The sequence below is a fragment of the Drosophila sulfurigaster genome, chromosome 3 (genome assembly GCF_023558435.1).
Source record: "Drosophila sulfurigaster albostrigata strain 15112-1811.04 chromosome 3, ASM2355843v2, whole genome shotgun sequence".
In the NCBI taxonomy this organism is placed as follows: domain Eukaryota; kingdom Metazoa; phylum Arthropoda; class Insecta; order Diptera; family Drosophilidae; genus Drosophila; species Drosophila sulfurigaster.
In genome coordinates this window covers 7,864,648-7,888,250 of record NC_084883.1, presented here as the reverse complement: position 1 = coordinate 7,888,250, position 23,603 = coordinate 7,864,648, and the positions used below count along the sequence as shown (strand labels likewise).

Sequence of the window (23,603 nt, the reverse complement as noted above, 5' to 3'; positions counted from 1 at the left end):
AGCGCTCCTTTATTACAAGCCCTTTGTGCATTTAACTACCAGCAACCAATATCAAAAATTATAATAAATGATTAGAATAATCAAATTAATGAAGTGCCAATTAAAAACTAGATGGCTGCCAATTTAGTAAACAATTCAAATGCAAGTATCGTTGTCTCGCGCCAGAAAGTACCAGCGAGTACTCGATACTTTTTGCGACTATATAAATAGCAGCAGCGTTGACTTCGATAGGTTTTTGCGAGTTAACGTCGAGAGCGATAGCGATAGACATTGCGGACGAAGAAGAGAAAATATTTTATTCGTGAGATTGAACAATTACGCTGTGCATTAAATTGTTGAAAATTTATCAAAAAACTATAAAGTGTTTAAAGTGAATATAAGATTTGATCAAAACAAAGTGTAAATTTATTGAAAAACATTGAAAAAGTCAACTTCAAACGTTTAACAAGCAAGAAAACAGCTGTAAAGTGTTGCGGTAGGTGCCACACACACATACATATACCTATACATACATATGAATTACTTTATCTGGACTGTGCCCATCGTGAAAAGAAAAAATGAAAAACGAAAAAAAAGCATATTCATTGATTTAAGTTATCTTTTTCACCTTGCATTTTTCACACACATTGTAGTTGTTAACGTCGCTTTATATGTCCAAGAAGCGAGCAACTTTAAAGGCCGTGCAGCTAAAGCACGAATCAACTGACGAAGAGGAGGACGACGAGGATCTCGAGCAGCAGCAGAAGCAGCGATCACGTCGCACCATGCATACAGTTGGTGAAACGGGCGCCGGCAGCGGAGTGCCAGCGTTTTTGGCTAAGCTCTGGCGTCTGGTGGATGATCCGGATACGAATAACTTAATTTGCTGGAGCAAGGTGAGTCGCCATATTGTTTATTTACATCTACACATTTATTTTCATTTAGCATAGCAACAATAACAACAAAACGCAGGTGTTTCGTTACATCAAGAGAAAAAATACAAAAACAAAACACGCAGACTGACTTTCACTACGTCATCGTTGTCTGCACATTTCTTGTTGATGTTGTTGTTATTTCTGTGCTAAATGGCACGTATGCATTTGTGGGGGCTGCGCTCTCGTTTTTCTCTTCTTTCCGTCTCTTGCTTTACATAGGCCAGCGACCGTGAGTGCGTACGTGCGTGCCCTCCGTCTCTCCCACTCTCCTGCTACCGCACATCCGTCTGTCCGTCGAATGCATCTCTGTAAAATTTTCCATTTGTCCCGTGCGCTATTCAATTGACTCTGTTTTTTTTTTCTTCTTTTTTTTTGGTTTGTTTTTTTGCTGTTCGTCATTCTGTTTTGGCTGTTGGCTTTCGTCAAGTGATGATTACCACTTCCATGTTTCACACGCTCCCTCTTTTGCGGCTTTATAATGAGATAATTATTTTATGCCTCGTATCGACGTGCTTTCGTGCCTTTCTTATCAGTATCCCGTAAAAGCCATTTTGAGGTTTTTAATTTTTTTCATTTGGTGGGAGCAATACAAATATTGGTCGAATATTTTTATCTTTAGGCTAAAAGTGAGATAAGAAGATTGAGTAAATGACGTATTATGAATTGAGGCAACAAGCATACTAATATAAGCGTTCTATTAAAAGTTTGATAATAAATAGCGAACTTTCAGCCAATGACCAAGCAAATATTTAAATGTTGACTTGATTTAGTAATTTAATTTATGTCTATTTCACTAACTCAAATTAAATGTTTATTTGTTCTTTGCAGGATGGCCGCAGTTTTATTATACAAAATCAGGCGCAATTTGCTCGCGAATTGTTGCCACTTAATTACAAGCACAACAACATGGCCAGTTTTATACGGCAGTTAAATATGTGTAAGTTAATAAATATTTTATAACCACGCATTATTTTTATCTAATAACATAATATTGGATATGCCTTTCAGATGGCTTTCATAAGATCACCTCGATTGAGAATGGCGGGCTTCGTTTTGATCGCGATGAAATTGAGTTTTCACATCCTTGCTTTAAGCGCAACTATCCGTATCTGTTGGATCACATCAAGCGCAAGATTTCCAACACCAAGAGTGTTGATGAGAAGAGCGTGTTAAAGCAGGAAACCGTGTCCAAGGTGCTGAGCGATGTGAAGGCAATGCGCGGACGTCAAGATAATTTGGACTCGCGGTTTTCCGTTATGAAACAGGAGAATGAGGCGCTCTGGCGAGAGATTGCCTCACTACGTCAGAAGCATGCCAAGCAGCAGCAAATTGTCAACAAGCTGATACAGTTTCTCATCTCGATTGTGCAACCGTCTCGAAATATGTCTGGTGTTAAGCGTCACATGCAGCTAATGATTAACGACACACCGGAGAATGCTCGCCAGCGCAATGCGAGTGAATCGGAGAGCGAAAGCGGCCCTGTTATACATGAGCTCAGTGAGGAGCTGCTCGATGAGGTCATGAACCCGAACAGCCCCTATGCCAAGCACTATGATGCTGAAAGTGTTTCCCCACTCGCAATGGAGCGACCTCGGTCGAACATAAGCGTCAGTAGTTCGCAAAATTATGATTATTCGAATCAGAGTGCTGAGGATTTTATTGCTGGTCAACTTTTGTCTGGCAACGAAGTGGCTACCAATGCAGCACGCTCGCCAACTGGCCAACAAGTTCTTTATACGGTCACCGAGGCACCCGAGTCCCATGTATCGGAACATAATGTTCAGCCAGGTGCCAGTAGCCCGTTTAGCGGTGATGAGCAGGTTAATGTGTTAACAACGCCGATGGTACGTGAACAGGAGGCAAGGAATCGTCAGATGCTTAAAGAGAAGAACAAGCAACGTCGTCGCTTGGCCGACATTGCAGAACAGCCGCCATTGGATGTGGATGTATCATCGAAGTCACCGCGCACTCGTTCACCAGCCAAGGAGCAGTTGCAGGTGATGCCACAGCCTTTGTTAGTGAAGACAGAACCAGACTTGGCTAGTGCAGGGGGCGACATGCCATCATTGCTTGATCAGCCAGAGACCAGCAGCACCGATCTATACAATGTGAACTTTCTTAGCAACGATATGCCCACTAACATATTTGAAGTAAGTAACACATTTATTAATTCATCAGCATTATATTAACAATAATAAAACTTTACAGGATGATTCATTAATGTCTGCTACTGGTATTGATGACCAAGCCAATAAGTTAGATCAGCAGCAACAATTTGGCCTCACCACAGTTAGCAACGGCAAGTTTGCCAATGTGCCGGTTACCTTTGAATTGGCCGGCAACAATGAGAACCCTTTGGTGACCGATGCGAACTTGGCATCAACTTCCAAAGCAGCTGCGGCTATCAAGGAGGATCAACAACAACAACAGCAGCAGCAGCAGGCAATGACAGTGGCCAAGTATACCGGCGATAATGTGCACGAAACTCGGTTGGTTGAGCCTACAGCCTTTGGCATTGAACTACAAGATAATAATAACTATAATAAAATTTTCTGTGGCTGTTGCAGTGATGAGGTTACCGGACATTTGGATAACATGCAAGATGAATTGGATACGTTGAAAGATTTGTTACGCACCGAGGGTGTATCCATTGATCAAAACATGCTGTTGGGTGTAAGTATCAAACAACTGAATAGCAGAAAGAGCTCGCACTAAGCACTTTCTACTGAATAGCTATCCGTGTGTCCGCTTAAACGAAATAGTTCTTAACTTATTTATGTATATTTTATTCTATGTGAATGTCCAGGCTTCGCCCATGGGCGTTGTCGGCAGGATGCCTCTTGTGCAGCTAACCGACGAGGACCTGCTACTAAAGGTTAGCAAACGACAGCTAACCTGAGCTTATTCCTAAAAAATCATAATGAGAAAGATTAATTTTAACTGAAATTTATCTTCTTTTTTAATTGCAGTTATTTAACGACTCGGATGTGCTGGATAACTATGGTTTATCCTTTTTAAATGACAACATGGGCGGTGATAAGAAAGGTGTGTGCAAAAGGCAATATCTATATAGTCAATTCTAAATATATGAATCATTTTATAATTGCAGCTAGCTCTGGCTCCCAACTGATGGCCTATCAGCCCAATATGTATGATCTCTCTGACATTTTGGACACCGATGATAACAACAAAGCAGGCCAGGAAGCAGCTGCCAATGGGCGTCAATTACAAACTCAAAGCTCTGTGCTAAATACACCGCAACGCGAATCGTAGATTATAGATGATAGATATAATAGCAGCTCAGACATAAAACTGACAATTTGTTTACTGTTTTGATTACTTACACATAGAATTCTATATGGTTTTAGTTTATATATAGTTGAGATCCTGATCATATATATATATATATATATATATATATTTAGATGATGTATCACCCATAACTTTTATGGGAGTTTACTAATAGTTTGTAATTGCTTGTAAACATCTAACGCGTGACTATTTATTAATAATATTGTTGTACGTATGCCTTACACACTATATATGAAATATATAGAGAATTATAACACTAATCGGTCTAAATTGAAGATTTTCTTTTTGAGTATCCGTAAAGACTTTTAAAACAAAGTTTTCTGTAGATTTTATAATTGAGAAAGATAAATGTAGTTTGATTGAAACTCACACTGATCATCAATGAATCTAAATGTTACATCGACCAGCGATAATAGAAACTATATACATACATATATTATTATCTAAAATGTTTCGACTACGAAATACCTTAAATACGTCTAATTATTATGCTAAATAAAATCGTTTGTTTGAGCTGCAAACAATAAAAAAAATTTTTACTTACAATGGACGATGGGTTTTTGCTGAAATTGTTTTGGGGATAAAGGAAAGGGGAGGGACGGATAAAACAATTTCTTCTTTTTGTAATATCGAGTTACTTTTGTAATTCATTTTATTTGGTTGATACAACTGAATAGATATGGACACATACTACATCATTGTAATAAAAAAACTAAATATATTAAGTATAAAGATTAAGCTTAGCCTAATTAGCGTCTTAGAAAAATCTAATTATTTTGCACATAATAATAATCATAATAATAAATATACAAATAATATTACTTATAATTGTACGTATGCATAATGATCCGGTAAATTTTTGCCTGACATTCGAGGTAATGCAATTAATTAAGCCTCGTCTTTGTACTTGGCATCTTTGAGAATGCTGGCAAACTCAAATTTCACGCGTTCTCGTTCCGATCTGGGCATGCTCCGCAGAGTGTCAACCAAGGATAGACAGTAGAGTTCGATAGGATCATTGATTGGTGTTAATGTCGGCAAAGGAGCTGCCATTGCCTTTCGTTTCGCTGCTTTCGCCATTATATCATCAACGGGGGCTGACCGTCGTGTCACAGCGGATTTAAAGATGGGCTCAATGGTTACTTCGCCATTGGAGAGCGATGTGTTATTGCTTTGTTGGTACTCGGATTTCATGTACTGAGGTATCTGCGACTGTTCGTCGCCGTTGCCCATGACCACCATGGGCGTAAGAAGAGGTGAGGACGCCGGTGAGCTAACTTGTGTATTGTTGTGGCTATTGCTGCCATTGCCGTTGCCATTGACTGCCGAATCATGGAACTGCATGGCTACATCGGGTTTGGGCTCCATCACCATTAACTCGGGCACAATTTCATTATCGCTGTGACCATCCTCCACATGCGCCGAGCCATCCTCGCTGTTATCGTCCAGTTCGATAATATCATAACTGTCCGACGGATCGATGCGCAAGTGCTCCGGATCCGGGTATAGAAAACTGTTGCTGTCATTGTCGCTACTGCCACCACCACCACCACCACTCACATTATTAGGTGTATTGGTCTGGGTAATGTAGGCTTGCGCCTTTTTCACGTTGTACGATTGTGCGGTATTTTGTAAGAAGGATAAATCCTCAGTGAAGCGTCGTTTGCGTACATTTGGATTTACCTGGCCCGTTTCTAGTGCCTTAATTTCCTGCAGATAATTGTAGCGTATGTTTTTCCATTTCGTTTGTAGAAAACGTGCTGTAAATTAAAAAGTATTTCTTAAGATTACGGATATTTTTAAAATTGATAAGCAGAAGAAATCTAGCTATGAATTTATTAATTCATTATTTTCTAGCACCATCGCAATATCAGATTTCTTATCTAGTATATCAACTTACATGAAGCTCCTAGCTCATTAGCTATGCGATCCCATATGTCCACGCGCACGGGATTGCGTCGATAATGCGGATGGCTCACATCATAGATGGCAGGATTAGCACGAACCAGTTTTATTAGACGATCGTCTGTGGGTTTTTGTGAAAAATCGTTAAAATCTGCGTCACAGTTTATTTGGCATTCTACGTTCTTCGCAGCTGAGGCAGTCACAATAACAACAACAACAGCAAAAACAATAACACTAAGAGCAACCCTTAGACCGTCTTCTCTCTATTAAGGGAAGACTGTTGTGTGCTATGACTGAGACTGGGGGTTGATTCTGCACTTTTCAATTGTGTATTGTGCTTACAAAAAGGACGTACTTACCGAACTCTGGCCCCGTTGTCTCACGTTCTGCATAATATCGTTGCATTTTGACTTTGAGTCCAGTTACCAATATTTTGCTCCTTGAAGATTTTTGCGTTTCGATTTGGATTTCCTTACGACTTTCACTGCAACGACTTGTATTTTGCTGAATTAAGCTGCCAGCAATGGAGTCCTTTCTCTCCATTGATTGAACTTTCAATTGCGCATCAATATCAATGAAGGGTTTTATTTTTATTTAGCTATTTCTAAAACACCGTTGCGTGCGCGACGTCTTCTGTGCCTCTCTGTTTTTTCAGTTTTGTTTTACGCGCTCTGCGCACGCTCACTCTACGCGGTGCTGCCAACTGCATTGCATTTCTGCCAAATTGCCAACTTGAAGACCGCTTCGCCGCATTTAAAAACATTTTTAGTATATTAATTTTCAGTATATTTATTAATGGTTTGGCGGCTACAATTTAAAATTGTTTAAGTTCGGTTCAAGGTGCATATTTTGCATTTACAGTAGAATCCGGTTATAACGACTCCGCTTATAGTGTCCGACCGGTTATTACGACGAAAACACGATGGCTTGGTTGGTCCCCATACAAACTTATATGAAAGGGCCTCCGCTTGGAACGTCTCCGCTTTTAGCGACTAACCGCTTATACCGACGAAATTTTTCAGAATTCAACCGGATATTGCGACGAAAAAAAAAATCAGCGAAAAAATTCCAAAAAATTTAAGCATCACACGACGCTGTTAGAATTGTATGTATTTAACAGTGATCGGCACTCTTGCTTGTGTTCCTAGAAGCGACAGCAAGGTTCTTATATTCTTACTACTCTCTGTTAGTTTTAGCTGACGCCTTAGCTTATGCCAAGAGACATGCAGGTATACGATTTATTATGGTAAAACGATGATATTACTTGAAATGTATACATTTTTTTTTTGTTTTGTTTAAAAATTAATTTGTTTTATTTTAAAACCCTATTACAAACATGGCAACCATAAAAAAAAAAAAAATTGTTTTGCTCCTTTCGGTTAGTGCGTTTTCCGGGTATAACGACGATCGTCGGTCCCTTGAAAGTCGCTATAACCGGAATCTACTGTATTTACTTATAAAAATAATAATTATTTATTTATTTCTTCTCACAAGCTTAACTTTAATATCATTTTTAACACCAAGGGTAATACCGCTGTGCAATATAAGATCTTTGGGATCAAACAAAGGTAAAATCTTAAATTGCTTTATAATATAGATTAAAAAGGTTTTCATTTGAACCATCCCGTACTTTTGACCTATAGAATTAAAGTAAATTAGTGATGTAATAAGTGAGAATAAAACCAAAACTTACCAACACAATTTCGCTGACCAGCACTAAATGGAATAAAGGCATATGTGTGGCGATCCTTCATGTTTTCAGGCAGAAAACGGTCTGGATCAAACTTCTCTGGATTATCCCAATACTTGGGATTACGATGAAGATCGAATATTTGCACCACAATTTGGGTGCCCACGGGCAAGATAAGACCATTTGGCAATTCGGTTTCGTTCAATGTCTGGCGAGACATTGTAGGTCCTGATGGATACAATCGAAGGGTTTCCTTAATAACGCACTCCATGTATTTGAGTTTCGTCAGCTGGTTAATGTCCAAAGTGGTTAGGTCATCTATTGAAAAGCAATTATTTAACTGATGATGTAATTTAATTTTTCTACTCACCATCTATATTTTCCACAATTTCTTGATAGCATCGCTCCTGTTCTTCCGAGTGCAATGAAAGAAGCATGAGGACAAAAATTAGGCACATTGATGTGGTATCAAAACCACCTAACATTAATGTATCGACTTCTTCACAGATGCCTTCATGATCAATTAGACCATCTTTCTCAGCACATATCAAAGTGTCCAACATGGCAAACCTTCTTTTCTTGTTGATATAACTGAATTTGAAAAATATTAAAAATGAATTAATAAAATATACATATGTGACCTACATCCCACATACTATACAAGCGAGAGACATTTTTATTGTAATCCCACTTACGTGTCATCATCCGGCATTTGATTTTGACTTCTTTGAACTAGCTCATCTTCTAAAAGAAGGCGACGTTTGGCAATGATTTCACTGGAGAAATCGTGCATTACCTTCAGGTAAGGAGCATCTCTACTAGCGGCCAGCCAATTATACATGGTGTCATTATAATGCATTGGATTGCTTACACGCATAATAAATAATTTTTCAACCATTTTAATGCTTTCCAGATAGCGTTCGCCTTGCTCAATCATATCATCTAGTTTTATACCCATTGCCGTTTCTATAGAGCAATTAATTTTTAATTGAATTAATTGAATTAATTGAAATTGATTTACTTAATGTGTTCTCACCACATATACCGTTGAGTGTAAACTTGGGTATTAGATCGGTGACGGATATTATATTCTCGGTTCGATCGGGAAACTGGTCAATGAACTTTCGACTTTCCGCTCTATACATGCATATAAAAATTAAAAAATGTATTATTTTTCTGTTATTTTTTCATTTAAAAAAAAAACTAACTTGAAAACTTCCTGAAATTGACCTAATATATTGAAATGGAACGTGGGTGTTATCATCTTACGTCGTAAATGCCATTTTTGACCTTTAATAAAGTGAATGCATTACCTCTGTTAATTATTAATTTGCATTTCTCCATATATTACCTGATGCGGTCAATAAGCCAGTTCGTAAAGCTGGTCTCATGAAATTATAAACCATTCCTTTTGTAATGAGATTGGAATTATTTACGACAAATTCTATTATTTCCGGATCGATAATACTGTACACTGCGGTGCCCAAACTATATATCAAATAGTTGCCGCCCATTTCCTTGGCTAACTTTCGGGAATATTCGAATGTTCCGGCTATACTCCAAATATAGTATATTTTTTATAAAACTGAAGCACAATGATTTTAAATTTGGATTACCATCGTCTAGTCCGTAGAAATCAAAGCTATGGGCGAATATAGTCTTGCCCTTTGGAATGGGAACAATATCTTCTACCGGGCGACCATCCTTGGTATGTACTCGCCGTGCAAAGAAGGCCAGAATGTAGTAGTCTTTATTGACCCTATAGAGCCAGTGCAGCAGCACACTCGCGGTTATGATAAGACAAAAGGTAGCAATCATTTTTTTGCTATGAAGAACTGAACTCTTGCGACTCCAGAGAGCGACTAACTGCAGCCCCCACTACCAGTGTTTGTTTTATACTCGAACTTATCACACAAAACAAACAAGTTATGAGCATCCAGACTATAAACAAAGCTGCTTTGGCTCTAGCTGTTTAAAGCTAAATCTTGGACACGAAATGATTTTTATACTTTTCTTTACAAAACATGCTAGAAAGGAATGTGGATTTTTTTTATTTCAATATTTTACTACATTCAATTAAAGTTTTATTCAAAACAATTGTAATTTTGTTCATCTTGAAAGCTAATTTTTAGGCCATGTCAACACTAATTATATTACTCTGTTGATTGAAATATTGACTGGTCTCAGAATTTTTAAGTGAGCGAGTCGCATTTTGCGCTCTTATACGATCGCTAATCAAGTCTTATATGGTCAAAATCTGCAAATTGAGCATTACAAAGCACTTTTATACCCTGTACCCTGCACTATTGACCAAAGTCGCTCTAATTACCATATAATTCTCAAAAATATAAGAGCAACAACTCCATTATGCATAAAGATATAAGCCTTCATATGTAAGTGGGTGTTTGCTTGTCGAGTACTTGCTCTAAAGCAGCTCGTCATACCCTGTTGAAACCCACTACTTATTAGTTGCTTAGTCTTTGATAAATAAACTTCCAATAGACTTTCAAATATTTAGAATTCTAGTAAACAAAATCAAAAAAATATATTTAAAGGTTTTTTTTTTGCAAATAGATGTTGATTCATCTATTGTAAACAAGCTAATCAACGAGGGTCACCAAGTCATGTAAATGAATACACAATAAAGTCAATTTTAAGAAAAAAATTTTTAACTGACGACTCCAAAATTAAACCGATTTCATTATAAATTTCTTAGGTTGTTTTTATTCATTTTTTTTCAGTAACTCTTTAATTGTATTGTATTTAAAGGACAAAGGGAAAAGTCCGTTATTGGTAGAATTCAAATATTCTTCGACAAATGATAATTTAAATCTCCGCTGTTTACCATACGTTATTTAGTATTTCAATGTTTTTGGTATATTGAGGGATTGTCGAATGGTTTTAGTATTTTACCATACTTTCCGTGCGGTCACATTAATGTACCGCTGCTTAAATAACAATCAATGAGTCGTTTAAAAATCTTGTTCGATTTCATAAAACTATGCATCACATTTAACTGTGCACAAAAAGGAATTCATATTGGGCGCCTGGTCGTCGGAGTCAGCAAGACGAAGGTGTGGACGTGTTGACGGCATCGTAAAAAACATCAAATCAACGTATTGCAAGCGTCGCATTTGGCGCGCGTCCGGCACAGAACATAAGGCACGTGCTTGTTTCCAATAAATTGATGAAAAATATGAACGACGGGCGCTATGGAAGATTTGGAGCTCTCATTGGCGTTGCATACGTGAGCAGTACCCACTGCCGTTTTCTGGTAAGAGGTCGAAAGGAAAATCTACAACACACTGCAAAACACAAAACACACACACATACGCAAAGTGAAGCTGAGTCAATATCTATTTCCATAGATTTATTCAACGAAAAACGCCGAGGTGCTGGCCTATCATGAACTTAAATTGCGTCAGATAGTGCACAATGCAGGTTGGCTGGAATATGATCCCGCCGAGATATGGAAACACATGCAGGAGTGCATTGAGGTGCGTAACGCAAAATTTCGATTATATCACCCTCTTCACTAACCCAAACTGTAACACTCTCAATGTACTGCGTATATTCGTATATTCGCTGTAGACTGCCTATAAAAATTTAGTGATATTGGAAATCAGTCCGCATGACATCATTGCGGTAGGCATTTCAAATCAACGCGGCACCACTGTGCTTTGGAACAAACAGACGGGACAAGCACTGCACAATGCTATCGGTTGGTCTGATTGTCGTAGCACCCCACTGCTCAAGTCCTTGTTAAACAATGTCAAGCGCAATGTGAATTATGTGCGTCATCGCAGCGGGCTGCCTTTAAGCAGTTGTTTTAGCGCCTTGAAGATCAAATGGTTGCTGGAAAATGTGCCATCGGTGGCCAAGGCTGTTGAAGATGAGCAATGCATGTTTGGCACACTGGATTCCTGGCTTCTATGGGTAAGTACGGTAGCCAAAAAGACTACTTTTGTGTTAACAGAAAATCTAATATAATAATATATCTAGAACTTAACTGGAGGCGTCGATGTGGGTGTTCACTCAACGGACGTGACGAATGCGCACTACACCTCTCTAATGAATCTAGCCGGACAGCAGTGGGACGCTAAGCTATGTAAATTCTTTAAACTGCCAATGGCAATACTGCCACGGATACGTTCCAACTCTGAGATCTTCGGGTACATTGTCGAGGGGCCTTTATTGGGAGTGCCCATTTCGGGCATAATGGGTGAACAGCCAGCTGCCCTGCTGGGCCAATTGTGTATCAAGGCTGGTCAGAATGTGTGTACGCTAGATGACAGCTGCTTTGTGCTGCTTAATACGGCTCAACAGATGATTGAGTCAGACAATGGACTAATCACGGGCATCGCACATAAACTGGGTCCCACAGCAGATACTCATTTCACGCTCGAAGGTGCCATTTCCAATGCTGGTTCGACGGTTAACTGGCTGCGCCAGGGACTTAAGATTAGTACAGAAATCAGTTCCAATGATAATGTGGTAGAGTCATTGAATACATTCATTGGCGAGAACTCTATGATTTCCTCGTCCTGTTCCTCAAGCATGCTAAATGCGGAGTGTGGGCTTGCGGCTAAGCGCTCGGAGATTACATTTGTGCCCGCATTCCATGGTCTCTATGCTCCTTACTGGCGCTATGATGCGCGTGGTATTATACTGGGATTAACCAGCCAAACGACAGCGGAGAACATCACACAAGCCGCGTATGAAGCAACTGGTTTTCAAATCTACGAAGTACTTCAGGCCTTCAAAAAGGATACGCCAAACTGGGATCCAGCTTGCATGCCGCCCGTTTTGACATTCGGTGGCGAATACTCAGAGGATAGTCACCTAGTACAGTTTGTTGCAGATATCATTGGGTGGATGCTGGAACGTCCACAGACTACATCACCAGCTGGATTAGGGGCCATGATAGCCGCTGGTGTAACAATGCGAGTGGTGTCATTACCTTATGCGACACGCATGTACGCACCTCCAACGGATGTCTTCTCTCCGACTACAACACAAAATCGTATGTGGACGTAATAGAATCAACACTACATCAATAACATCTATTTAACATTGCAGGTCGTGAACTGTTGTATCGGCGCTGGGACTATGCAGTGAAAAAGTGTCTGCATTGGAACAATTATGAGACTTATGAAGCGGATGTGGAGCTGTTTGCCCAACGCGAACGTGATCCCAATTTACCTATACGCCGCTCCATTCCGGGCAGTATATTCCTCACCACATCCTTTGCGATGTTGTTGTTGGCCAGTTTTTTCAAGAACAATCGCTTGACTTAGATGAGCTGATGTGTTTTTAGTATGCTTTTAGGCGCTGACAGATTAATTCAGCGTCCGACAATATGAAATCTAGTCACAAGAATTATGTATGTAGGTTTAATTGCGCATTCAAAATTTATTGTTTAGATTAGCATGTAATTTCTTTATTTCCTTCCCAGTTATTCCTTATAATTTGTCCTTAACGTTAGAATATGAAAAACAAAAAGGTTTTGTGATTAGTATATACAAGCTATATACATAACTAACTATAGTTTTAGGCATGTCATATTCTCAGAACGTTTAAAATTTATTGCAAATTTATCATTTTGCTCAATTTAGTTGTAATCTGTATTTTTAGGCTTCTATTTATGCAACTTATTTCTTTTAACGAAAAGACAATTGTTAAAGCTGTGGTTATATCTATATATAATAAGCAAAAGTAGAACCAGCTTCCAAAACAATCTATTACTACTATTCACTGTTAATATGAATATGCCACAACCAAAGGATTAAAAATTGTAAATGAGAAAATGTTCAGTTCATTGTTATTTTCTAGCATCCCCATCTCCAGGTCTTGAATTTTGAATGGCGTTTGCCAACGCTCTGAATAACTTAAATTGACAAACTTTGCCGGTGGCCCTATGGGAAGGATTGCCAGCTGGATTGCGTGACGAGGCGCACGCCACTTCATTGGAGGAGCCATAACCAAAGGAGCTCAAGTAGCTGCTGCACAAGTGGACACTGTTTACACGGCACATTGTGCTGCTTGCTGCCTGTACTCTTGGTTGTTGTTGTTGTTGAAATTCATTTGCCAGTTAATTAGCTGGCAGGAGAGTCAGGCACCTGGACCTGGAGTCAACTGCAACTGCACCTGCATCTGCATCTGCTGTTTGGATGCATTCAACGCCTGTCATTGGCTTCACGGCAACTCCACGGACCCAACCATTGAATGCAACTTAAGTTATTGCGCTTATTGTTGACACGCGAATTGTTGCCAAGACAGCCTGGGGAAAAGTAGCTCGAACAGCAGAATCAGCAGCAGCAGTTGCTGTAGCAGCTGTGCTCATGCATAGCGACCCACAGGCAATGTGCGCTTGAACGCAACGCTCCAGCGCCCAATCCACAAATCTCACCCAAACCAAATTGACAGTACGGGCGTGTTCCATCCACTGACTGCCAAGCTGTTGTCTCTGGTGCACGTCGTACTCATCGTCTTCGTTCAGCCACAGCCGCAGCGTTGAAGTTGGTGTTGGTGCTGGAGTCAGAGTCGGAGTCGGAGTCGAGGCACTCTTTCAAATGAGTTTTTATGCGCGCGCGTTCGCCAGCTGCGCTACATGGAAAGCCCTGGGGTCCATGGAATTATTCAAATATTCACATATGTAACGGATGTATTTCAAGCTATTTAAGAGACTGTACGAATATTGCTAAATACGAGTAATAAAGTAGTAAAGCTGCAGCAATTGCCAAATCCAAAAATATTTCGAAATACCTTATGTATATTTTTGAAAATGTTGTCGTATAACTACTAATGAAAGAGTTTCAGTCTATGGATTATGTGCGATCATCATTATATTCAGATAATATATTTTTAAATTCTCAGCGGGTATTTTAGAATATGTTATATCACATTATTAATGAAAGAGTTTCGACTGCCTCCAGAAAATGTATGTGCAAGCAAATGAATTTATTTCCGACCACATAAAGTATCTGATCTGCGTCTATAGCCATGCCCGTCTCTCTATTACTATAGTCTTTATGATTGCTGAATGTTTTGTTGCAATCAGATCAAATTTTATAAGAGATTTATATAATCTCGTATATTTTATACTCTATGATATATTTTCAATGAATTAGTAGATTGATAAAACAAATAAAACGTATATTTAAGTGTGTTTCAGAATATGTATTTGGCATATTTTAAGAATAATATGGTCGATTGTAGCACTCTCTTTCTTATTTTTGTGTAGAATTAAAATAACTAAAATATTTTAAGAGTACCAAATGTAGTTGACACTGTGTCAAAAACTGGATGCTTTAATTCTGCAGATGGTAGCGTCTACGAAGTGTCGTCAAGGCCAGTGTAAATCTCAGCTACACATTCCGGCGACGTTTGCAAATTGGTTTGCATTTGAAGACAAAAACGACAACGGAGTCGACGACGCGCAGTAAAATGTGAAATTTGTGCAAACATTGAGACAGTCCCACACTCCCTTCAACGCATTGATGGCTGATGGGTGGTGAGGAGCGAGTTGTAAGGAGTGAGGGGTGAGGATGGGCAATGGCAGCAAATGGGGGGCGTGGCAGAAGACGCTGAAGCCAGTAAACTTTGCACGTAGTCAATTTAAATAAATTAACACGCTGTTGTATGTGTAGTACTATTTCTTATATACAAACACGAATGTACTTTATAAGCAAGGTTAGGAGACTGAGTAATGCAGGAATGAAACACTATGCCAGCCAGCCAGCCAGTCAGCCAGCGTATACTGTGTCCCACTGTGCTGCAATATGCCAAAAATTTGACATGGCCACGTAGCAATGTGAATTGGAGTTGGCATCGCCCAATTGTGGGTATCAATGTGCTGCGTCGCTGGCCGGGTGGGTTTTTGCGTTATGCGGTTACAAGAGGGCTTAGGATTTGCCATTTGCCACAGCGACGCTGCGGTGTGTCCCGTGCAATGTGCAACACGCTAGAGGGGTGTTGTGCTCCGTTGTGTTGGGTTGTGTTGTGTTGTGCGTCAGTGGCATACGCATAAATCTTCAAGTTTATGGCATCAATAAATGTCGGAGCGAAATAATGATTTCGTCAAGTTGCGCCATTGTGCAATGTGTGGCATCAGAAGTAACCCCCTTTTTGCTTTCAACTCCTGCATGCAGCGACACGAGTCACGGGGGGGTGGCTTCGTTTGTCAGCTACCCATAAAATATACAAGCATTATGACTCGAAAGTTCTACGACTTTTTTATACCCTTTCTCACCCACCCCTTGCATTTTGTATTCAAATACTAATTTGCTAGGATTTCGGTTTTTATGATGATTACTCGTCGTCGCCTGTTCGGAGAACGGGAAATTCAATTCTCATCATAAAGCTGATACACCCGTCACAAATCTATAAACGAGAGGCGGCAGCTATCCAAAATTGTGGGCGTGTACCCGCCCAGTGCAAAGAAAGGCTTCGCACATTGCGCGTACAATTTATTTATTGAGCGAAATTCACTTGGCTTTTTTATGGCAAACTCATCTGCATATGCGCCCAATGCCAGCTGAAATCATTGTTGACGCAAGGAAGAAGCAAGGATTCAAGGGAACGTACTAGCTGACTAGCTGACTGGCTGACTGGCTTATCAATTGCCCGGGCACAAAAGTTTTTACGCACTTTTTACGAGCCGCCCTCGCATGGCAGCCCGCCATAAAAATGTCGTAAATTCGCCGAGCGAAAGTTTCTCCAAGCATGAAAGCCTGACGATGATGACGACGTCGACAACGAAAACGACAAAGACGAGGATTCAGCTTGGGCTCAGTTTTGGCTCAGTGGCTCGACTCGTAAAACTGGCGGCATCGTAAAAAACCTTAATTAATTTTCTAATCAACATTTTTGCTGCATGTAAATCGGCTGCTTATGAGTCTGTACTATATACACAACATAGTATATACATATATATATATAACATGTAGCATAATTTTAGGCTGTGTATTTAGCTGCTCTGGTTTGTGTGTAGTTATTGTTGGTCTTCAGCTCCATTAGTTCGCAGTTGCCTAAGCCGGCGCTATATGTCAAAATAACGGCTACACTTAATGCTCGCAATGCGTAAGTCTTACTAAGAGCTCCACAGTTGGCATTGGCGCCATCGATTTTCGAGTCAAAACTTGCTCCTTCTATTCGCTACTGAAAAGTTCTCTTTACGCTTATATGTTTTGGACAGTTGATTTAAGAAGTTGTGTAAAACAAAGTCGACAATGTGAGTTGTCTGTAAAAAAAGTGACACAGAAATAGGTTTAACATTTTGGGCTGAATCTATTAAAAAAACAATTTAAGATTACTAATTGTCATTATTGAATAAATTTCTGTATTGCTGTTGATTAGAATTTTTTTAAACATGCTCCATAGATATTGAGTAACTAAGAAGTTTGGCAATTCATTTCTATAATACTGATAATTAAAATAGTTTTTTTTTACTAAAATTTGAATTTACATTTGACATTTAAGAAAGCTACAATCGAGTGAGCTCGACTGTGAGATATCCGCTACTCATTTTCAATAAAACCAGAATTTACAAAAAAGACCACAAAAATACTAAAATATACCAAAATCTGTATTTTATATATCTATATATCCCCTACATTCAAATTATACCAAGGAGTACAAAATATATTAAATTGTCAACTAAGATCCGAATATATTAGGATTTTGTTTTGCCATATTAAGTATTATTGTACGTATCAAAAAAAACGGCCTTCACGCTCGATACGGCGGAGCGGAAGTGGGCGTGGCAAAAATTTAAAACAATCATGATCTTCTTGCAAACATAACAAGTTTTGTCGAAAAAAATTATAGCTCAATCTCTTATAGTCCCTGAGTTCTTCGTGTTCATACGGACAGACGTACGTAGCCTGTTGAAACTGATTAAGAATGTATATAACATACTATATGGGGTCTGTTACATACATTTCTTATAGTCACAAAGTTATAATACTCTTCTACCCTATGGGTAACGGGTGTGAAAATCAATCCATCTTATACAAGTTTTATTTTTATTATTTATTTATTTGTGACTGTGTTGGGTAATGTGTCATTATTTTCATTATTAACGCATTAGTAATACAATCAGTAAATTATAAATTTCTTAAAAAAAATGAATTGTTTAATTTGTATATTGTTTTTTATCAAATATATGGAAAAATATATGTAAAAATATATTTTCTTTTGTTTTAATTGTTCATTTCTGATGACGGTCGTAATATATTCCAAAAAAAGAGGAAATATTGCGCATACGACCGTTTGGCTTCTGGGGCCAATTAACAGCACAATATTCATTTTGTGCAGCACTGCAAATTAATTTAAATATTTAAAGACTTTAATTATTTTTAACTACACAGCGCTCAAGCCATCCAGCCATCCAGCCAGCCAGCCAGGACAGTCAACACAGCAGCCATGGAGAAGCAAGTGGAGGATGTGGACGTGGACATGAACGTACAAACATGCATATGGATGGGCAACATGGGCCACATGGCAACATGCGACAACAGTCAAACAGCCAAGCGTAAACTTAACTGACAAGTGGAGACTTAACTTCCATAACAAATTGCATTCCAATTGCACGTCGAGCAGTCGCCGTGCCGTCGTAGTCCTGACATCCTTCTGTCCTAACGTTGCAGTCAGAGTCAGGATCGGAGTTGGAGTCGGAGTCAGAGTCAGAGCAACCATGAAGCCATGAGGCATAAACAAACACACACACACACACACACACATGAGCGCATATACACACTTATATAACCACACGGGTGATGCCATTGCTGTTAATTTAAATTGCTTTAAAAAAGATGTGGAGACCAGTTGTAAGTTTGCAGGCCAGCTGCACGATAAGAAGATATCCTATATCTCATGACGGAAGGTTTCGCTTCTTATGGTCATTTAGTCTCCCATCATATTTTAGTAATTTAATCATAAAGTATATTATTTGAAAAGAAATTCTTTTAAAGAAAGGGTTCATAATCTTCAATAAAATTTACAAGTCTTGTTAAAATCGGTCTGATGTTTTAATTCGCTATTTATTAATATAGAGCACAGTTTTCTAAAAATATTATATTCTAGTTCTAGCACTACATATCCAAAATTATGGAAATGTCATTCCTATATCATTGTGTGTTGTAAATAAAATGTGTCTAATACTCATTTGATCTTTTTAAAATAGAAATTATTGTAGATTTTTTTTTTAGTAAAAATTCAATACAAATAATTCTTTATGATGATTATTATAAAAAAAAGTTGATCATAATTCTTAAGGATTTTTTAAGGTTTATTATTTCCAAACTCATAATAATTATTTGCGATTCAATAAAAACTTCCCATTGATGATTGTCGATCATAGCACAAAAATTCTTTGGAAAGCTATAAATACTATACGATATACATTTGAAAAACACAAATTAAGGGTAGTGTTTACCTTTAGTATAGTATATACTTTAGTATATACACATACACAGGGTATAGCAAGAGTACATTTTAGTAGAAATGGTAACAGGAGCAGCTCCTGCAGCGCGCTTGAGTTGCACACATGGCCATGCCATGCACGAAATAATCCTAAAGGGTGTGAAAATATGAATGCAGCCAAGAATGTTTGCTGAGATGGGGATTGCTGAAGACGCGAAGCTGAAGCTGAAACTGAAGCTGAAGCTGTTGTGCCACATAGCGAACGAGAGGCATAAAAAAGAGTACAAAAAATAACAGAAATAATAAACGAGCACACACTGAAAAGAAAACAAAATTATGTATTATGCAACTTGGTAAGTCGAGACAGACACACACTCACACAACCAGTGCAAGCACACACACACACATGAACATTCTCATTCACATTCACATTCACACTGCTCCTCAGTTGCCATCTCAGTTGCAGTTCTACGTTGGCCATGCAAATGGCATGAGACTTGGCGACCCAACTCCGTTCCCTGCCGTGGTTAGACGCGCCACTTGCGCACAAGAGGATTCGTGTTCCCACGTCTCCGTCTCCCCCACCGCTTTCGACTCCAACTTGGCGGATTGCTGCTGCTCCTGCTGGCGTTGCATAAATAACTAAAATCATTTTGGCAGCTGCGTTTGGCTTTCAATTAAACCAAGACTTGGCGTCTTGAAGTAATTGCTATGCAAATACAAAACAATTAGAGAAAATTCACTTCGACCCACGCTCTAATACGCCAACTAATCAAGTAAGTTGGCATTTATGTTTACAATGTTGTAAGATACACGACTATTGAAGGATCTACTCGAATAGTTGTATTTCGATGCTGTTACTTTGTCGAATTTGTAGTATTAACTCAATCGTAAGAGCAATAGATTAAATTATAATTATAACATTCAATTATATGAAGTTAAATATTTTTTATTTAATAATGTATAATGAAATTTAATATTAATTTTGTTGAAGTTATAATAAGTTAAGTTAACTGAATTCGGTTAAAAATTAATTTTAATTTTTCTTTTCATTGCTTACAGAAAAGTATTTAAAGGAGATAATTCTTAGTACGTCAAGAAATTTTTTGACTTACACAAGAAGTTGTTACTTTGATGATCTATTAGATTTATTAAATTGTAAAATAAAAATTAAATTTATAGTAAACATATTAAACATATAATTCAAAATTATGGAACAATAGTAATTATATTAATATTATAAGCATACTAGTATATAAAATATTTAAAGAAAGTTATTCTGTTGTTGAAGTGGTAATAAATTGCATTTTAGCACAAAATTGATTTTAATTTTCTTTTCCTTTCGATTTTTAAAGATTATGATAGATATTTTGCCATCACTAAAGTATTTTGGTTTCGCGATTTATTGTTTAACTTTTTAGTAAATTGGGAGATAAATAAATTAAATTAAAAGTATGCAAATTCTACAACAATATAAATTGCACTAATATTACTTATAATATTATTTATTAGTTCTTAAATAATATTATTAGTATTTTAATTCTTATAAAGAATTTATTGCATTGTTGAAATTGTAGTAATTAATTTCACCTTTCCTTGCGTACAAAAAAGTATTTTAAAGTTTTATTTTGTTATAGTTCAAGTAATTTTTTGCTTCGCTAAATATTAGAAAAGTTTTTATTAAATTGTGAGATTAATAACTTAAATGTAGAGATTACAAATTATGAAGCAAAATAAATTACATTAATGTTATAAGAATGAAAAGTTAATTTGTATAAATAAACTAAAGTTCACATCAATCTAAAATTGGTTTTAATCTTTCTTCTCCTTGCTTATAAACAAGTACATATTGCGAGTTTAAAAGAGTATTATGGAGTATTTGCAATATTTCAAATAATCGTAGCATGCTTTGGGGCGCCGTCATACTGTCGAGTGGGACAGGACAGGCGTCATAAATTTTATTGATAAAATTGTTAGCGACAACTTTTTGACAATATTCGAGTGGGGCGTGGCCGAAGAAACCCTTTTCCCCTATAGCGACTAAGGCAACTTGCGGACGCAACTTTATTAAAATTCAGAACGACAACTGCGCCAACAGTCGACGTAAAAAGAAAATACCAAGAAATTGTATTACGGAATATATTTGGTAGGAGTCTGCAAGGAGATGGCATTAGAGAGTTTCGAGTAGGAGATAAAAACACATGTGACACTGTCGCCCTACAGTAAAATCGATTCGAGATTGAATTGAGGCAGACCAAGCAGCTGAGGCTCCGCAGGCAAATGAAGACTGTAAGTATGCAAGTAGGTAATGGCGGAGTGTTGGAGGAGTTGGAGGAGTCGCTGTCTTGGGGCTACAAACTCGTCGCATTGCGGTTCAATTCAATGATTTGTGGCCTGTGGGTTGCGTCTTAATTTATCAACATTTTGCCGAGCTCACTGAGCAAGACAATCTCTGCTATTAATGGCCGTCATGCGGTGATGCACTGCGGTGTGCACTATGGTCCAGCCGACCACTTTTCTTGATGGAAAACCAATTTTTGAAAGTTAACATAAGTTCGCGATTTTGGCGTCGTTGGATCAAAAAAAGAATAGACTTTAATGTTGCGTACCAAGAATTTCAATAGAGGGCGCCACTTTCGCAAAATCAGCTTTTAAACACAGCTGATATGATGCAATAGCACGTGTAGTAGAAAAGTGCAGAATTTAGTGCAATTTTAAATTTAGTATAAAACTGAATAAAACGATAATTTGTTTAAATTTTTGCGATGAATTATAAAGAATGTGGTTTGTTCTTCGTGTTTCGTTATGTGTGGCGTATTAAACAGTTGTAATGTCTTCGTAATTTTATGTTAAAGTGTGTCGTGCAACATGGGCCAATTTGAAAATAAATCTCATTTTCAAATAGACTTATGAAGTTGTGTTCAAGGTTGTTCAGGCAAGAGACCAATTGTGTGACGTAGAGAAATTAATTCCTGCTCGATTGTATATAGTTCACAAGGCCATAAGCGCCGTTCTTCTTTGAATTTTGCATTTTTATATCATAACCTCAATTGAAAAAATGCACTATTTTAGGTTATATGAAAATCAATGACGAGAAAAAATGGCAAAGTTTATATTTTTTGTTAACTTTTATGGAATATCTATAAATAGTAATTGATATGAGTAACTTAAGAGCAATTTGATCTAAACAAGAGTCGAAAATATTGGTAAAATCGGACAATAAATTGCAACATAAGTGAGATATTTTAAGTCCGGTTCAAAAAGCAATATATGGCTCTACTGATATTACAGATCTTAAATGAGAACACTATATAACTAAAACATATGTTATTACATATGACAAGTGAAATTTAAAAGTTACTAAGAAGATTTTAGACCATTTGAGGCGACCGCTGAGAACATGTCTAGTTTTGTTGAGCATGATGATGCAGAAAACTATAATATTTTTTATTTTACAGATATGTATAGTCTTAATATTGATGAATATGCTTTAATTATACGTAAGCGTATAGCAAAAAATGATTTTCCTTTGAGTCTTAATCCTTTAATATTACAAAGCCGACTTGAAGAAACAGCTTCGTTGAGCTTGCAAAAAACTCAATTTCTTATGATCAGAAGTGAAATTAATGAAAATTTAATGATATAATAATCCAAATTAAGGTCAAAATTTATAAAATTGTTAATTTTTAAAATCATCAACATATAAAAAAAAAATTTATTAAAAAAAAAAAATATTTCCAGTAGGAGTAGACACGCCCACTTTTCATAAAATATTCTAGGAACCTTCCTTAGTTTAACTAAAAAAACCGCATCAGAAAATCTCATGTAGTTTAGGAGTTATTAATTTCCATCAAGAAAAGTGGTCTCCTGGACCATAGTGGTGTGGGGCGGAGCTGATGCTGATGCTGTGGCTCAATCGGCCCTATCCTTCAGGATGAGCCATGGCTGCTGGTTTGAAAGTTTTTAAAATAGTTTTGAGTTTCGCCAGCTCGCTGAGAAAAAGTTTTTGGCCAAAATAATTTGTATGCTGCAGCAAACTAACATGAAAAGTTTGTACAATTTCTATTTTGCCGTATCAAGTTTTCTTATTTTTACATAAAACAGTTAGTTAGTTGTTGTCTTCGAGCTTAGTCTGGTTGCTGCGGGTGTTAACTTGTTACGGCGCAAATTACACTTTGGCAGTAACTGGCGCGTCACGGACTTGGGATGCTTTCTTGGTCATTTAGCAATCAGCCTTGTTTTGTTACAGTCACAGAAAATGCTTAAAAAAAAACAACTTATGAACTCGTGGAACAATATAAAAATCTTTTATGAGATTAAAATATATAACAATTAAATGCAAAGTAATTTTTATTAAT

The 23,603-nt window shown here is 37.7% G+C and overlaps 4 protein-coding genes across 7 annotated transcripts; 2 read left to right on the top strand and 2 right to left on the bottom strand.

The window, feature by feature from the left end:
* The first annotated feature begins 218 nt into the window (after positions 1-218).
* On the top strand, positions 219-4,486 carry LOC133843759 (heat shock factor protein). Of its 4 annotated transcripts, XM_062277442.1 has the most exons (9): positions 223-475; positions 633-875; positions 1,743-1,851; positions 1,923-3,064; positions 3,123-3,403; positions 3,482-3,587; positions 3,721-3,789; positions 3,884-3,959; positions 4,024-4,486. In XM_062277442.1, exons 2-9 carry the CDS (start codon positions 651-653, stop codon positions 4,185-4,187), a joined length of 2,172 nt encoding a protein of 723 aa, XP_062133426.1. In that variant the 5' UTR covers positions 223-475; positions 633-650; the 3' UTR covers positions 4,188-4,486. The 4 variants fall into 4 exon arrangements, with proteins under 4 accessions (XP_062133424.1, XP_062133425.1, XP_062133426.1 ...); XM_062277440.1 differs by having other exon boundaries at positions 219-475; positions 3,123-3,587; XM_062277443.1 differs by lacking the exon at positions 3,721-3,789 and having other exon boundaries at positions 225-475.
* Positions 4,487-4,837: 351 nt separating this feature from the next.
* LOC133843761 (uncharacterized) lies at positions 4,838-6,835 on the bottom strand. The gene is made up of 3 exons (XM_062277446.1): positions 6,491-6,835; positions 6,127-6,252; positions 4,838-5,986 (listed from the first exon to the last, which is right to left on the bottom strand). The coding sequence occupies exons 1-3, from the start codon at positions 6,672-6,674 to the stop codon at positions 5,115-5,117; spliced, it is 1,182 nt and encodes a 393-aa protein (XP_062133430.1). The 5' UTR covers positions 6,675-6,835; the 3' UTR covers positions 4,838-5,114.
* Positions 6,836-7,584: 749 nt separating this feature from the next.
* LOC133844058 (cytochrome P450 4p1-like) lies at positions 7,585-9,693 on the bottom strand. Its single transcript, XM_062277885.1, has 8 exons — positions 9,438-9,693; positions 9,173-9,373; positions 9,030-9,111; positions 8,858-8,958; positions 8,517-8,787; positions 8,192-8,412; positions 7,825-8,139; positions 7,585-7,768 (listed from the first exon to the last, which is right to left on the bottom strand). The coding sequence occupies exons 1-8, from the start codon at positions 9,637-9,639 to the stop codon at positions 7,605-7,607; spliced, it is 1,557 nt and encodes a 518-aa protein (XP_062133869.1). The 5' UTR covers positions 9,640-9,693; the 3' UTR covers positions 7,585-7,604.
* Positions 9,694-10,753: 1,060 nt separating this feature from the next.
* On the top strand, positions 10,754-13,641 carry LOC133842094 (glycerol kinase). Its single transcript, XM_062275011.1, has 5 exons — positions 10,754-11,095; positions 11,190-11,318; positions 11,413-11,757; positions 11,824-12,844; positions 12,901-13,641. Exons 1-5 carry the CDS (start codon positions 11,009-11,011, stop codon positions 13,116-13,118), a joined length of 1,800 nt encoding a protein of 599 aa, XP_062130995.1. The 5' UTR covers positions 10,754-11,008; the 3' UTR covers positions 13,119-13,641.
* Positions 13,642-23,603: the final 9,962 nt, after the last annotated feature.

Bases quoted from the DNA above. Each gene is read 5' to 3' on its own strand.
- LOC133842094 (XM_062275011.1), top strand. From the start codon at position 11,009: ATGAAAAATATGAACGACGGGCGCTATGGAAGATTTGGAGCTCTCATT. The intron at 11,319-11,412 runs GTGCGTAACGCA...TATTCGCTGTAG, and splicing joins ACATGCAGGAGTGCATTGAG to ACTGCCTATAAAAATTTAGT. The intron at 11,758-11,823 runs GTAAGTACGGTA...TAATATATCTAG, and splicing joins TGGATTCCTGGCTTCTATGG to AACTTAACTGGAGGCGTCGA.
- LOC133843759 (XM_062277440.1), top strand. From the start codon at position 651: ATGTCCAAGAAGCGAGCAACTTTAAAGGCCGTGCAGCTAAAGCACGAA. The intron at 3,588-3,720 runs GTAAGTATCAAA...GTGAATGTCCAG, and splicing joins ATCAAAACATGCTGTTGGGT to GCTTCGCCCATGGGCGTTGT. The intron at 3,790-3,883 runs GTTAGCAAACGA...TTTTAATTGCAG, and splicing joins ACGAGGACCTGCTACTAAAG to TTATTTAACGACTCGGATGT.
- LOC133843761 (XM_062277446.1), bottom strand. From the start codon at position 6,674: ATGGAGAGAAAGGACTCCATTGCTGGCAGCTTAATTCAGCAAAATACA. The intron at 6,253-6,490 runs GTAAGTACGTCC...AAAAACCCACAG, and splicing joins GACAACGGGGCCAGAGTTCG to ACGATCGTCTAATAAAACTG. The intron at 5,987-6,126 runs GTAAGTTGATAT...TTTAATTTACAG, and splicing joins TAATGAGCTAGGAGCTTCAT to CACGTTTTCTACAAACGAAA.
- LOC133844058 (XM_062277885.1), bottom strand. From the start codon at position 9,639: ATGATTGCTACCTTTTGTCTTATCATAACCGCGAGTGTGCTGCTGCAC. The intron at 8,413-8,516 runs GTAAGTGGGATT...TTTCAAATTCAG, and splicing joins CAAATGCCGGATGATGACAC to TTATATCAACAAGAAAAGAA. The intron at 8,140-8,191 runs GTGAGTAGAAAA...GCTTTTCAATAG, and splicing joins AATTGTGGAAAATATAGATG to ATGACCTAACCACTTTGGAC.